The 16,420-nt window shown below is 30.7% G+C and overlaps 1 protein-coding gene across 2 annotated transcripts in view; it reads left to right on the top strand.

The window, feature by feature from the left end:
- The window catches only part of LOC126738870 (lysophosphatidylcholine acyltransferase), a 43,992-nt gene that overhangs the window by 13,015 nt on the left and 14,557 nt on the right, over positions 1 to 16,420 (top strand). Inside the window, exons 2-3 of one of the 2 annotated variants that reach the window (XM_050444336.1) lie at positions 959 to 1,104; positions 2,080 to 2,297. In XM_050444336.1, coding sequence (XP_050300293.1) covers positions 959 to 1,104; positions 2,080 to 2,297 — 364 coding nt within the window. The remainder of the gene's footprint in view (positions 1 to 958; positions 1,105 to 2,079; positions 2,298 to 16,420) is intronic. The other variant, XM_050444344.1, reaches the window with a different exon arrangement.

The raw sequence follows: 16,420 nt of genomic DNA, 5'->3' as shown, positions 1-16,420 counted from the left end.
ATTTTTAGATTAGAATTATATTTGATAACATCACCTGATGAAATAGCCCAGTTAGTTAAAAATAGTTAGATTAAATAAATCAAACGCTTGATTAAAATCAGCGAACTATAAAATTTTTATTTTCAACACCTTACACCGCTTTTATTTTGGGTATTGCAACTGTTCTAAAATCTAAATCTGGTAATATGTTGTTGGAGTCAATATAACTAGTACGAAAAACCTTATCAATATTTTCTGAATTATCCTTTTCCTGGATAGGACAGATAAAAAGAATTTTGAGTAAAACGACAAAACAAGCCAAACCTAGTAATCTTCTATTATACATTACCTATTAAAGCCAGTTTATTTTTTTAAGATGATATGATGCATGCGTGGACGTTTTCTAATGCCACATAATTAAACTTTCTAAAAAATAATTTTAAATTAATAAATTAAAATTTTAAAACATTTAGATTTTAGTTTTTCTCTGTATTCTAAAGAATTTGTTTAAACTATAAAATAGAATTCTTCTGAAAATGCTGTGTGTTCTGTGATAACATAATTTAGGAATCCTAGATACATAAATTATAATCACAGTACTGCATCGAGTTGATAAAATTTTAATTACAAATTGTAGAAAGAAAATATGTGATCACACTGCACTATGGATTACCAAAGTAAAAAGATATTAGTCTAAAATAATACAAATTTTAGAATATTAACAACATTTATACAATATAAAAAAGCACGAAAGCTAGACTCACCTGAGAAGCTTAAAAAGTAATTTAAAAAAATATGTATTAATTATTTCCTAGTTGAAACAGTTTATAAAATGTTCTTCTCATTTCTTAATTACCAATGTCATCGAGTTAGTCCTTCTTGACATAGCCGTTAGATCCAAAATTACACTTAAATATCTTACTTTATTAAATATTTATAAGACATTTGCAAATTATATAATCAAATTTTTAACTTATAGACTGCAATTTTCACGCTCATCCTAGTTCCTGTACGTGTTGGTCTAATTTGCTTTTTCGTGGTGACGGCATGGATGTTGGCTACTGTAGGCCTTTTCGGTGTTACCGAACAGGAACTTCATGAAAGGCCATTAGACGGTTGGAGAAAGTAAGTTGAAAAAATATCATTTCAGTTATTAAGGTTGTGGCAAAAATCGTGTATAATTGTAGCACCTCTTTAAGCGTAATTTGTAAAAAAAGAAGTCACAGTCACAGAACATCTCCCTTTAGAAATGAAAAGGAATGGAAAGAATGTGTCGAGTTGTTTTAAGTTGACCGATGTATATATTTTATTAAGGGTTTTCTTGATTCACTTTCGGTTCTCGCTGCAGTTTTATTAATCCAATAAAAACAAAATATGTGAATAATTTTTTTTATTTAATTATTTCCTAAGGTATCATAGGTGTAATTCAAAAGCATTTTTATTTAATATTTAGAAAAAACACCAATTTTCTTTTTAGACATAAAATTAATTTTGTTCAGTACTACAAAAAAATTATAATTAGAAAATATGGCTACATCCATGTCACACCCGTAATGAATCACCTGGTTCAACCTAGCCTCTCTTAGTGCTTTGATTAGTGTTTTGGTCTAACGATTGTGGGTAGAATACATTCTGGGCCAAAATCATTGCCGAGATTATTGGATTTATAAATAGATTTATAAGGTAGCTAATTCCTCTTTTGTGAAGAGCACTTATCTCATTTCACAGGCGCTGGACACTAAATATTAAGGAGGATAACAATTTTATAGTGTTTATTAGCTTCTTAATTAAACGTCTACAGCGAATGTATTGAAATCGAAATGACGTATGAACTATGACGTCAAATTGGCGATGCCAATAGCAGTCAGAACAGAAAGCCAATCCGGAAAAACCCAACTTAAAAAATCCAGAGAACCTTATCTATCGGAGAATGAATGAAACAAAAATGGTTCTGCAACAAAATATCTAAAGTTACGTTCCGTGCTATCTATCGATCGAGCGGACAATCTCAAAACAAGCCGACACGCTCCTTTTATTTAACTTTCTTTTCTAAAGGGGGATTTTCTGTAGGCACTGTCTACTTTTAACTTTTCTTCACAGGACCGTCCTAAAACCTTTTATCGCCAAACTAATTTTCTGCATATACACGCTTGGAGGGGTAAAACTGAAGGTAATAGGACGGCCGTCGTCGTCGGACGAAGCACCATTGGTGGTACTCGCGCCACATTCCTCTTTTATGGACAGCATTGCCATGGTTTACATGGGAGGGCCGTCCATTGTTGCCAGAGGAGAAACGGCTTCTATACCTTTCTTTGGGAGTAGGTCTATTCTTTTTTCTTCGTAATTATGAGGAAACAAATGGCAACAAACTTTGATAACACATAGATTTTTTAAGCCAAAAAAAGGAGAACTTTTTTGCCATATTTGTTTTCTTTTATAATTTTTATTCATGCATGTCATGTTCTAACCATCATTATATTAATTGTTTATACTTTCCATTTCCGTCACCACTTTTTATTAGCGAGCTAACTGAATGTTAAATAACTTTTCCTTTGTAAATATTTATGCAAAGCAAATTATTTCCTAGTGATTTTTGGTTTTAAATTTGAAACGATTAAAGTAAGTAACAAAAATTATTTAAATTAACTTAAAAATCATTTAATTTTTTTTATTAGCTGATTTAATAATTGCCTTTTGGCAAAATGCGTGTTTGTTACTAATTTGTGATAAATCTCTCTGTCAGTATTAAATCTGTGTGATTTCTAGTACCATAATTATATACATCTTCAAAAATTCTTAATTTTCTTATTTTTAATGTAGGTAAGTACAAGATGTTGTTCATAAAAAAATAAATAAAAAAAATTATTATCACAAAACCAGTCAAATAGGTTGTTAACTTCGCTATTAAAAATTATTGACAACTGATGGAGATTTTTTTAATCATATAAATCATTGTGTCATCCGCAAACAATACAATTTTACATTTTTTGAGCACTTTATCATTAAGATATAATAGAAAAAGTAACGGCCCCAACACTATTTCCTGTGGTACACCAAAGATTGCACATTGTTTATTATCACATCAGACAAACAATTCATAAACTTAACATTTTAGACTATATTTGATACCACTTTAAAATACTACCCCTAATTCCTAATGGTTTAAGTTTTCTAATTAAAATTTTCCTATCAATAGTTTCAAAAGCTCTCTTGAAATCCAAAAATACCGCAAATACCAAATTATCACGGTCCTAAGAAAAGTCCTAAGGCTCTAATAAAATTATCACATATTTTAATAACCACAGATTCAAATGAATAATTCTTGCGATACCGGATTAATTAGGAACTAATATTGAATATTGAGCACAAAACTTTAATAGTTGCTTTGTAACAAAAACCTTAAGAAGCTTCTCATATACAGGCACAGTGTTAATTGGTCGATATTGATTGTGAAATATTGTGTTTTGAACTTTAGGTACAGGACAGTTTCCATGATTTAGAAAAAACCCAATTGCTTAAAGACGTGCAAATTATATCTTCCAGACAATTACCAACAGCATAAGATACATCATATAGAACTTTTTTGGATATGCCACTTTCGCCTTTCCCCACATTTTTTAGTTTTTCTAAAATTCCTTTGATTTTAATCATTGTTATTTTTTCAAATTGTAAAAAATAAATATTTGGTTCTGGGGCTCTTGTAATATGAGTTATATTTGTTGCTTGTGGAATATTTTTAACTATATTTTAACAGATTTTCTATGAAATGTTAATTTCTTTTTGCAATATTTGCCTCTTGGTAAACTTTTTTCTTTCAAAAATAATATGTTAGAGCATAATTTGTTTTTTATTAAGTAATAACGTTTTTAAGTTTTTCCAGAGTTCTTTAGGATTGTTCCTATTGTCAACTATGCATTTTTTATAATATTTTTCTTTTTCTACTCTAATTTTATGTGCAACGTAATTTCTTTTCGTTTGATACTCGTCCCAAGCACCCTCACTTTTATCCAGAACAGCCCTTTTATATGAGATTTCCAGCATCAGTTTTCTAATATCAGAAGTTATCCAATTTTTATCCACATAGCTTTGTTTTTGAATAATTCTGAACTCACAGCACATTCGATCTAAAATAGTTTTAATATCAATAATAATGGAATCAGCCAAATGCAGGTTGGAGATTTTTTTGTTTCAGCTAATGCTAAGCAGCTCTTTTTGTAGGTGATCACAGTTATAGTTTTCAAAAATTCTTTGGGGGTTTATAATATCGACAGTTTGTTCTTTTTGTTGATTAATCGAAATCGGCAAAATTGAGTGATCACTTATTTTAGTTCCTCATTCTGGAAGTGAAAAGGTGCTTTTTAACGGATATATCTGCTTATTGGATTCTTCAGATAGAAGGAAATGGAAAATAACTAAACTGAAAAAGGAGAATCTAAGAAAGAACAATCAAATTGTTTTTTTAGCTTTAGTACTTCAATATTTACAGAAATAAATAAAATATCGACACTAAAAATACATAAGCTACTATATAAGTAAAAGTTAGCATGGATAGTTAAGAGACTAAAAAAGAAGACTTTTGAGATATTCTATAAATTAGAGAAACCTTAACCCAAGTATAATACTTGCTGATAGGTGTTTTTGATTACTATAGCTCTTCATAAAATTCATAAAATATATTTTTCTAAATTATAAAGGGGTAGCTTAAAAAGTAGACCAATCTGCAAACCATTGAATTTAGATAAACTACAATATCTTGAAGAATCGGCAGAGATTGTATACAAATACACCAATTCATACATAACTATCTAGAATTATATTTTGATTGATTCGCAACAATCAAATCTAACAAAATATATTCGATAGTAAATGGAAATTGATATCTCCTTGATATGTAGTAGCCATTAAGAAGATCGAAATGTAAATATATTTTAAAAAGTATTTACATAAAATCCTATTTTATACAAATGAAGCACTTAAAAGACTTAAAATTTGTCTATGCTATGATTTATTTTTTTCTTCAACTCAAACTTAGCTATAGATCTAAAAACAAACATTTCTACTTTCTTATTAAAGATAAAAATCATGACATGGTATTCCCTGAATATACCTGAGTTAAGTTATGAAAGCGTCGCATTTAAGCTTCTTAATTTGGGACCATTTGGTTCAAGTAATTCCGGTTTTAGAGTTTGTAGTCAGGTCCTTTTTCAGATTTTCCTTTAAATTTTAATCTAATTTGTAGTTTTTATTTCGTGTATGTTGATATTGTATTTTCAGAGACTTATTCTCCGTAACCTACAAAGGTTCGTTGGTATGCCAATTTACCTCTTAGTGATTTGTCCAAAATTATTTACATTCTTCCATTCCATTAGCACGACAACAAAGCAAGGTAGCAAGATTCTTAGTTTTTTGTATTACAACAACTATTAATATCTATTTGAAAAATATTTAAAGGTTTTTTAGATACTACTATTTTGGTCTATTCGCCTCATTATGCCTGCATTCCCGTAACATACAATTTATGTTTTTCCTTTTTTGATGTAATTAAAATCATCCTCAATTTAAAAGCTCCTTGTCAATTGATATGATAACTCATATTTTATTATTTTATCAGCATCTCGTCAAACAATTTGCCTTATGCAGATGAAACAATACTTTTCGCTGAAAACATGCAAAACCTTTAACATAGTTAAATCCTCACAATGTCAAGACTGCTGACTGATACATGGTTGTCTCGCCAAAACTGATGTGACCAATGAACATCTGGATGCAGAAAACATAAGTCTAAAGAGGCTAAACAGTATGACTGACTAGGTACAAAAATTAACTTTTCTATGGACAAAACATTGGCATTGAGAAATCTGCGCATCTATTGTAAAGATCAAGAAGATGCACAGAAACCAGAACCTATCGAGATATGATCTATAGAATGTTGAAAATTTCTGGAACAGAGCATGTGCCACACAAATATTCTTATAAGAATAAGCAAGTTACTTAGAGTTCCTGCATGAAGTAGGAAACTGTAATATCTCAGGCATGTCAGGAGGAGCCCAATTTATGAGATTCTTTAACGGAAATATAATATAACAAAAAAATGTAAAAAAATATCTATTGAGTGGAACAATCTATTGGCTTAAAACTTGAGAAAATGGTTACGACATCTTGTATTGTATTATTAAAGGTGGCAGTTTTTAGAACAAGCCTATCTTCGAAATGAAAAATGCTCTTCTTAATGCTCTACTTTCATATCACATACACGTCGTATCTACATTATCTCTTAGACTATAAATTCCCAAATTAAAAGTCTATAGTTGATGTTTGTAGTAAATTTTGTTGATGGAAAGAAATGAAGTTGTTAAATGAAATTGATTGATGGATGAAATTGCAAAATGAGCCTTAAAAATAGTTGCCTTTTTCTTTATTTAATCAATTGATAACTTACAGCTGCATGTAAGTGTAGCTCATATCTATTTATTAAGTCTATAATTGTTCAACCTTCTGGTATCATCGATTTTGGGTTTCCAAATATTACCAGGTAATATATTTAGGTTGTGGATGACGAGAAAAAAAGAAAGAAACAAGTTGCCGACTCGCTATACTGGATTTAACAACATACATCTCAAATAACGAGACAGTTTTACCACTACACACTGCGCTTCTGCAACAAGAACGACGATGAAGGACGATAAGCTGAGCTATTTGCCACCATATGCGGGCTTACGCAGCTTGTGGAGGAACCTACAAGAATCCCCGATCGAGACGGCGAGTTTGCGAGTCTCCTAGATCTGGTCTTGGCTTCAGACCCTGACTCGTACACTGTATCAGTACATGCCCCCCTAGGAACATCGGACCACAAATTGATAACAGTCTCTTGCCAGTTGGAGGTTAAAACGCAGGATCCTCCGATGCCGCGGAAGGTATGGCACTATAAATCAGCAGAGTGGAACCATCTTCGGGAATTTTATCGCTCATTCCCTTGGAAAGATGTCTGCTTTAGAACCAATAACATCTCAGAATGTGCAAACCAAATTACAGAGACGATCTTGGCAGGAATGGAAGCTAATATCCCTTTTTCTACTAAATGCGGATCAAACAACAAGCAATGGTTCAACCTAAATTGCAAAAAGGCAGTAAACACTAAAAACACAGCATATCGCAAATGGCGTCAACATCCTTCCATCGAAAATCGGAGGAACTTTTTAGCCTCCAGAAATAGCTGCAAGTGAATTATTAATGAATGCAAAGAGAGTCACAACAACAGGATCAAAAACAAACTGCTAAACTGCCCAAATGGAACAAGATCTTTCTGGCCGGTATCGAAAGCCGTTACTCAAGGATTTGCTAAGTCGGCCTTGCCACCCCTAACAGCAGATGATAGTTCTATCGCGGTAACAGCAAGCGAAAAAGCCAACTTACTGGGTAAACTCTTCGCGAACAATTCTACTCTGCACTCGCAAGGCAAAACACCGCCATATTTGCCAAGGGTGAATTCATCGATGGGAGAAATTTCGTTTCCCCAACGAATTATAAATAAAATTCTTAAAAGCGTAGACACCAACAAAGCTTCTGGACTCGATGGAATTCCAGCCCTAATACTAAAACGTTGGGCAGACGAATTGACTCCTCCCTTATGTAGACTGTTCACGGCATCGTATAAGCAGGGCCAATTTCCAACAAGCTGGAAAACTGCTCGAGTGCAAGCTATACCCAAAAAGGGTAAGAAGACGATGCCCTCCAATTACCGCTTGATTGCACTAGTTCCAGTAATATCGAAGATTATGGAGAAAGCAGTCAACCAACACCTGTTAAGATATCTGGAATCATCTGGACTAATCATCTGGACTATCATAATAACCGTCGATGGATACCTCTCCGACAAATTTAATATTAACGCTGGAGTCCCTCAAGGATGCGATTTATCCCCCACCCTTTTCTTGATATATATCAACGATTTGCTAGGAACCACTGTCAATCCAATCTACAGCTTTGCGGACGATAGCACACTTATTTCCACATTTAAGTCCGCCAAACCAACGACAGCCGCAAGTTCTCAGAATCTTAGGCAGCAACAAGTAGCTTCAACCAACAACGATATTAGAACAATCTTGGAGTGGGGCGATAACAATTTGATCAATTTTAACGCTAAAAAAACGCAGGCTACAGTATTTACGATGAAGACTAACCTTGGTGGCCCGGAGCTGGTTATGGCAGGGAAAACATTGCCAATGAAATCATCTTTACATCTTCTAGGAGTCGAGGTCACCAACAGTGTGTCCTGGCATGACCACGTTGCCGAGGTCGCCAGGGCGGCTTCCAAAAAACTCGGAGTGCTTTTCAAAACGAAAAAACTGTATACACCAGAACAGCTGCTGACTCTTTATAAAGCTCAAATACGCCCTTCCCTCGAGTATTGCTCGCATGTCTGGAGCTCTGCACCCAAGCATAGTTTAAACCTGCTGGATTCTATACAGAAGAGAGCTATTCGTCTTATCGACAAACCAGAACTGACAAAGAGTCTGGATAGTCTGGAGCACAGGAGAATGGTGACTGATCTCTGTTTATTCTACCGTTATTATCACGGTAAGTGCTCTTTTGAGCTGGAAGGCCTGATTTCACCCAGGGCTGTTCCGGCAAGAAGGACGCGTCTAACAGTTGCGGCTCATCAACATCGAGTCCACCTACCTACCCCAAGGACGTCGCTGTATCGGGACTCATCTGGAGAAGATCTTCTTTGTGAAACGGGCTTCCACCTCACATATTTCCCGACACATACAACCTACAGCGATTCAAGATAAATGCCTACAAATATCTTCGCGCAATCACCACTCCAAGAGTGACATAGGACTTTCCTCTTGTGCTTGTGTTTACCATAAAAAACAACTAACTAAAACTCTTCTCTTCTTTTTACTCTTGAGTCGAGTTTTGCTAACAATGTTAGTATCTGCAGGCGAAGATTAAAACTGAGAAGAAAAGAGAAAGACAGTTTTAATCTTCTCCCGAAGATCCTAACATCGTTAGCGAAATACGTGTCGAGAGTAAAAATAAAGGTTAGTGGTAAAACTGTCTCGTAATTTGAGTGTCACACTAAAGGTTCCAACCATAGGAGTAACATACATCTCATATAGCTTACGCAACCTTAAGTCGCTACGAATTTATCCTTGTGGTTGATAGTAAGAAACCTACTTTAGTATGAAGCTTAAATGGTAACAAACAATTCTTTTAGCAGAATACTTTTTTCTTATTTTTATTTTTTTGAAGAATAGTTCTTCGACCTACTTCCCAATTATTTATTTCGCCATATCCCAAAATCTATTAAAAATAGAGTAATACATGTCATTCAGTGTAATTAATTTCTTTAAAAATCAGTCTTTTAAATCGTGGTTCAAATTTTCTTGATTTATGTAATCTGCCCTATTGATTAAAACACAAATGAATTTCTGAGAAATATCAATTTGTTTTTTCACGTGTTACTTCCAGGCAATATTAAATCCATTGGCATTGCTGGAGCAATGTTGCAATTATATTAATCTGAAACTACTTGGAAGATAGATGTGTTTTTAATATAAGTTACGTATTGCTTTAACCCAAAACAACGTATTTATTAGATTTATGCAAATGATATCAAATAAAATATTGTTACATGAATTCAAAGGGTTTCAAAAGTGTCAGTTCCCATTTTTAGGTCAACATCTAAACGCTTCAGAGTCTAAAAAATATTTTGATTTCCTTTGAAAGCCAATCTATTGATACATTGTATATCAATAATTTTTTACATTCCCGCTAGAAAACACTTGTCACAACATTAAAAACTTAATTTCACCTTGAGAAATAACAATAGCAAAAAACTATCAATTTGTGTTGAGTCCCAGTAAAAAAACTTCGGTAAATAGAAAGCGTATCCTGAGTGTCTCCGCTTGACCTAAGCAAATATTTTTTTTAAATTCACACATGTATCTAGCAGTTCTAATCTACTGGGTCACCAACTAATCACAGTTATGCTAGTTTTTTTTAAACTGATTTGTTGTTTTAAAAAAACGTTTAATTTCAATTAACGATTATGCTCGTCAGTACCCGAGGCTCTGGTACCGTTTTGATGAGTTAATGATGTTATAGAAAGTCGTTGCCAAAAATGAGAAAGCGGTTTTTATTTCGGCTGATGGTACACTAACGGTTTTTGGGAGTGGAAATTACATTAAAAATGTTCTGTATTGTTCAGTTCATCAATTATTATTAAGAGCAATAGGGATTAGTAAGCTTAAAATATGAAATTAAAATCTATTTTACAATTTACGTCCTTACTTTATGTACAATAGTAAAGGCATTATCGGAAAATAGGATAGCAAAAAAAAAGATGTTTGACAACTTCCAACTAACTAGTTCAGTGACAGGCTTCCAAATTGCCTTACATGTATTATAAAACAAAAACATACATGTTAAAATATTTCCTAAAAATGAAATTTGACGAATACTAGGCATATATGAACAAAGGGCAAATTAAAAATCATTATTTATATATATATATATTTAACTGCACATATAATATTTATAAGAAATTAAAAAATATATTTATTTTAGAAGAATTGGAAATAGGATAAGGACAACCTTCTATAATGAGGAAAAACTTTTGTTATCATAGACAACGTTTCAGTAAAGTTGTCATCTTCTCTAGGCTACAATAAAGAAATAACATTATAGAATGATAATTTAAGCCGATCGTTTAAAAACTTAGTTAGAGAAAGTGGTACAAGTTTTGAAATTTGTATGCAGTTTATTTTAAATTAAGATTAATTTTATTATTTCTTATTAAAAAAAAAAAACAAAATAATTGTTAAAGATATTAACAAGATACTGGCACATTATTGGAAAATATTGAGAGTGTTAAAAATAAACCACAATGTTTAATGAAAGTTCTCAATATTTACTACACTCTAAATACACTACATGAACATAAGTTGTTAACAATAGTAATACGATAACAATAACATTAAAATAATACCAAAAGTAGAATATGCAATTATTATCATTCTATTAACTCGAGCGGCTTACCATATCGGATTCTTTACAAAAATTGTTTTAGTCATCGGAATATTTTATAAAAGATAATATTATAAGGCCTAATTTAAATTATTCCTAACAATAGAGAAAGAGAATCCGTACCTATTTCAAGAAAATCACACTTATTTTCCTGAAACTTTATCATTCTTTTTTTATCATCATCTCTTATCTGTCAATTTATTATTCTCATAAGAATTTGCAGCAATATTAATAGCTGCCTCAGTAGTAAAAAGATTTTGTTCTTATTATTCTAAACTAAAAATCAAACTGTTTAATTTAGTTGTGTTATTATTGTATGAAAGAATTCTGTCTATAAATATTTGTTAAAGATTATAGGTAACAGGTATTAAGTTGTAACTTTAAAAATATAATAGATTTAAAGTACAAGCTATAAGTTTAATAGTGGAATTAACAGTGGAAGTCCACAAATAATATTTTAGTAATCAAAACTTAATATAAAAGTTAAAAAAGTCAACTTTGAACTACTTTCCATTTAGCTATTTAGGCTAAAGGAGAGTATATTGAGTAAAATTGGGTACTTTCTGCTTTATCCTACTTCAAGAAGAAATAACTCCTTTCCTGTCGTCTAGTCTCGTTAGGTGTCTGTAATGTTTCGTTCTCTCTCGGATACGTCCCTATACGTCGAATTAAAAGCTTCCACGTTTATTTCAATACCAAGGAGTTATAACTCACGTTTACTAGACTGATTGACCCAATGACCTGCACATCTGCATATGTCGACTGCGCGAGTTGAATGTTTAATATGCCCGATGTCTTAAAAAAAATGTACAAATTTAAAAAGTTTAATCAAAACTTTTTTACTGTAAATATCAACTTATTTTTAAGTTGCTATTGCAATTGATTTCAAGTTTTAAAAAAATACTCTTATTTTTTAAAACGCAATAATTCTTAGCTGTTATCAAAATTCGTTAAAACGTTATTATTTAGTTTTTATAAATACACGAATAATAATTCAAAAAAAAGATGTTTTTTTACTACTCTCTATATCAAGAAAATATACGTTTATATGACCATTAACTTTGTTTAAAATGTTTATTTCTCAAACACTTTGTATAATTTATTTAATTATTGTAATAATTTTTCTCAGGACTATTATTTCAACTGTTTTCTCTTAAATTATAGCCTGAGGAAAATAGTGACCTGGTCAAAACACTGTAGAATAAAAGAGATTTTTTTAACATCATAATGTTTTGATTTACCGCTTTAAAAAAAAAACAACTTCTTGTTAAACAAAAACTTCTAGTGTATGTTCTCCCATAGTCTCTGAAATGTATCGAATCGTGATTACGGTTTAATTTCGGCATGAATAAATGACTTCCATTGATGGTATTATAATATCCTTGATTACTTTGCCGTATTCTTTTTTATATGACCTGAATGTGAAAGATAGTAAAAAATTATGATTCATGTTGAATTTATCAAAATTAAGCACATAATTAATTAATTCATGTATTACCTTGATCTAGAAAGTTTTTTTTAATCAACGTTTTTTACTTAAATTTTTACTAAAGTTTGGTTAAATATGTTACAATGTTATTCGCAAAATTAGGCGCAACGCACTAAATCTGTAAATATAGAAAAGCGTTCATGTAAATATGTATTGACATTTTTTAATTCGGCATATTTATTTCTTTTTGTTCTAAAAAATATACTTATTATATTATTATTATTATGTATATATTTGCAATAAACCTAACGTTTGTCATTTCATACGAGTTAACAAGTACCACACGACTGTTCATAATATCATTTATATTTCTTATACATTAATGAATTAACATATGTTTTTACTTTTTACTTTAGCTGGTTTATAAACTCTTACACTTTAGCTACAAATAATTGTCTAATTTCTTTTTAACTGTATTACCAGAAAAGCAAGAATTTGCTTTTCTGCCCTAAATGTAGTAAAAACTAAGGACCTTCCTTAGTCGTTATTGCAAGAACTGTTATTATTCAATAAAACATATATTATGGTAATTTTTCGGTCTTAATTTAAAAAAAAAATATGTATTTTTTTAAGTTTGCGTAAGCGCGTTTGGTAAAAAAATATAATACAGATATAAATTAAACCTTATTACTATTTAAGTAATTAAAATTAATATATTTCAAATGTTGTTTTGTTTTATTAACTACAATCTTTATTTATATAGGAAAATAAGATAGATATAGATGTAAAAATAACCAATTAGATAATTTACATTTTGTATAGTAAAAAAGCATATTTCTACTGTAATCTATACCAAACGCCCTTTATATAATAATCGTGATATTAAAGTCATTTAATGTAGATCATAAAAGTATATACATATATTAGATATGAAATATGCAATAATAGTTATTTATAACTTAAAAGCACTTACAAATTTTTATTCTTTATTGGGATAAAAAATATTTGAATAGTCCAAGTAGAGTAAGACTAAATACACAGGAGAAAAAGAAGTAGCTATATTTATGGAAAATTATCAAAAATATCTAAACAGTTAAATATAACATAGTTAAAAATACTGGGATCTTAATAAAAATATCAACATTTTACTAATACCCGATGCATCTGTGATTTAAAAATAAGTCACGTTATAAAAGTAAAATTTAATGGTAAACTTTTAAACTAGTTGATTCTAAAAACTAGAAGAAATTGACTAGAATACATAAAATAGAATTTTTAAAAAAAATATCTAAAGTAAACTAATATTTAAAAAATTTCAAATGGTCAATGCCCAAAACACTAAAATAATTATGCATAATTTAAATGGGCGTGCTACTGATTTAATATTTTTTGTCTAATTGATGCTAACATATATTATGACCTTTTGATTTGCTTTTTAAAAACATCTAACATAAACCATTACCATAATGTCTATTGACATCTCTATAGTAAATAACACTCTTACTTTGTAATTTTCGATTAAATTAATTACTAATTTTCTGGTCAAATTTAAAGTTCAAATATAGGACGCTTCCTATATATTGACTGACTATGTATTGACTAACTTTTACATTTTCGTAACCTGTCTTTGTTACATTTTTCTTCCATCATACATTCAAATCCGACTTTCATTTACTTCCGACTTCATTTCAAAAAAAATTGCAAGCTATTTGATTTTCATTATTTATTTCCCATCAACATTGCCAATTGCGATTGAGAAAAATGCTAATATAAGTGTTACATTGCAGAATGGGATATGAAAATTGAATATAAAAGAATTTGGAAAAAGCGGATCTTTCTTGGGTGACTATAAGGTTTCCTTCTTTGATAGTCGACTCTATTATTGCTTTAACATTAAAATTTTCACTTTCTGGAAAATAAATGAAGACACAAGTGCATAAAGGATTTATGCAACAAAAACAACTTTTTGCGCAAACTGAATTTAAAGTTTTTTTATCAGAACTCTTTAATTAATGAACTTATAAATATAAAATTTTTAAAGTTAGACCCTAAGGCTACATTGTGTCTAACTAGTCTTAACAAATAATGCATATTACATTATCAAAGGAAACTATGAAGTTCTAAAAGTACATGAATCCTTCATTCCCTAGTTAAGTTAAAAAAAAAATTATACAAATTGCATAAAGGGTACAAGGTATAACAAAACTTGGACAAATAAATTCAAATCAAATATTTGATTTGTATCATTTACAAGAATAAGCTTATAAATGCTAATAAATCCTAATTAGTTCTTCTTTTCTTAATTTTTCTTGTCTGCTCGACTTCTGCTTTTTCATTATTGTCGTCATTATCTTCATTTTCCCATAAACGAGAATAGAAATGTTGATAAGTTTCTTCTATAAAGCAAAGTTATTGTTTTAGGTTCTTTATTTTTTCTTCCCATAAGGTATTTTTTTTGTTTGATATTATTTCCAATTTATATTCATTTACTAAATTTGTCCTGGCATTTTTAATTATATCGACTTTTAGGAAAGGTGTGTTTGGGTTCAATGAGGTTTTGTAATAGTATTGGCCATAGCTTTCCACGCGTATCCATTTAATATCATGTCTAAAATTTATTTTGTCTCCACAAAATTTTTTTTTTTCTGTTAAACAAGTTCAATTTATTTTCTATCTCAGGAATATTTTTAAAATGATCGGTCATATTAATAACAGAGTTTTTCTTACTTGCTTCTTTTATCTCTGTATTGGTCTGCAGAGAATATTCTCTCAATTTTTCGTAATTTTTTTCAGTAATTCCAAAATCCCTATCCGAATACAGGAAAGAGTGTTCCACCTCTGGAAATTTATGGTTTATAGCTTTGACATATCCTTTAAAAATTAGATATTGGTATAGGCATATTAGGTTAAAATTTGTGTTCTGCCCAGCACAAGAATCGGACCAGATGAGAAGATGTTTTATGTCCTTGTTTCTATTTGTTAAAAGTTGAACAAATGTGTGCAAGCTACTACTAACTTCAAGGCTGCCCTTTGTTGCTATATCTCCGGTCCAATTAAGAAAATTGGTTTTATCACCGTCAGATGTTATTGTGTGGATTCCAAAGTTATAGAACCATATCTGCCTTAAATAAAATGATTTGGAAGTGGTAAGTCGTGGTAAAGGCATAGTTTGCTGTAAATCCATAGTCAAAAAGCAGAGTTCATTATTCTCAAGGTCCCTCTTTCTATCGAATCTTTGCTGCTCAAAAACAAATTTAAAATTTTCTGTATGGATTTCATTTCCTAAATTGGCATCTCAGGTACTGCATGTATCACTCCTGTTTTTGAAACTAAAAACCGTTTATGCATATTAGTTTCCTGAACATATTCTTGATACAGCTTATGCATTTTCGTTATATTTAATACCGGAGACAAATAATACATCTTATTGGCATTTTTGTTTCGTGAATAGTGAGATTGTTCTGCAGGAAAAGAGAGAATGTGTTTTTTACAGCATCAACCACATCTTCTTCTATTTTATTTGGTCTAAAATGATGACGACCCCTTTTATCTGGTGATGGTGCTGTAGTCCCTGATTTCAGCTGATTTTGAATAAGTTGTACTTTTTTATATGAAATCTGATTGAAAAGGACAAAGGCAGTTTTACAGACGGTTTTGGTATGCTTGTTGCAGGTTATTGTGTACCTAAATGTATATGATTTTCCTTTTATAATATCTTGTCTATACCGATTAACAGGCGTAATCGAAACAGATTTAAAAAGTAGCGAGTTTTTCGCATTTTAATCTAATGAGTAAATTTTTTTAAATATTTTTTCCCGATCATCCTTGTCAAATTGATTTTCACAATTTTTTTTACAATTTTGCTTTTTGCATAAAGATCCTAATTCGGGACTTTTGCTTGGCATTTCTTTTTTACTTTTTAATGAAATGAAGTTAATTAATAAAGTCTCGCCTCTCTGTCTTGCCGAAGCATTCCTATTT

The sequence above is a fragment of the Anthonomus grandis genome, chromosome 1 (genome assembly GCF_022605725.1).
Source record: "Anthonomus grandis grandis chromosome 1, icAntGran1.3, whole genome shotgun sequence".
Classification (NCBI taxonomy): domain Eukaryota; kingdom Metazoa; phylum Arthropoda; class Insecta; order Coleoptera; family Curculionidae; genus Anthonomus; species Anthonomus grandis.
Note: the sequence above shows the minus strand (reverse complement) of the source record. Positions and strands in the feature narration are given on the sequence as shown.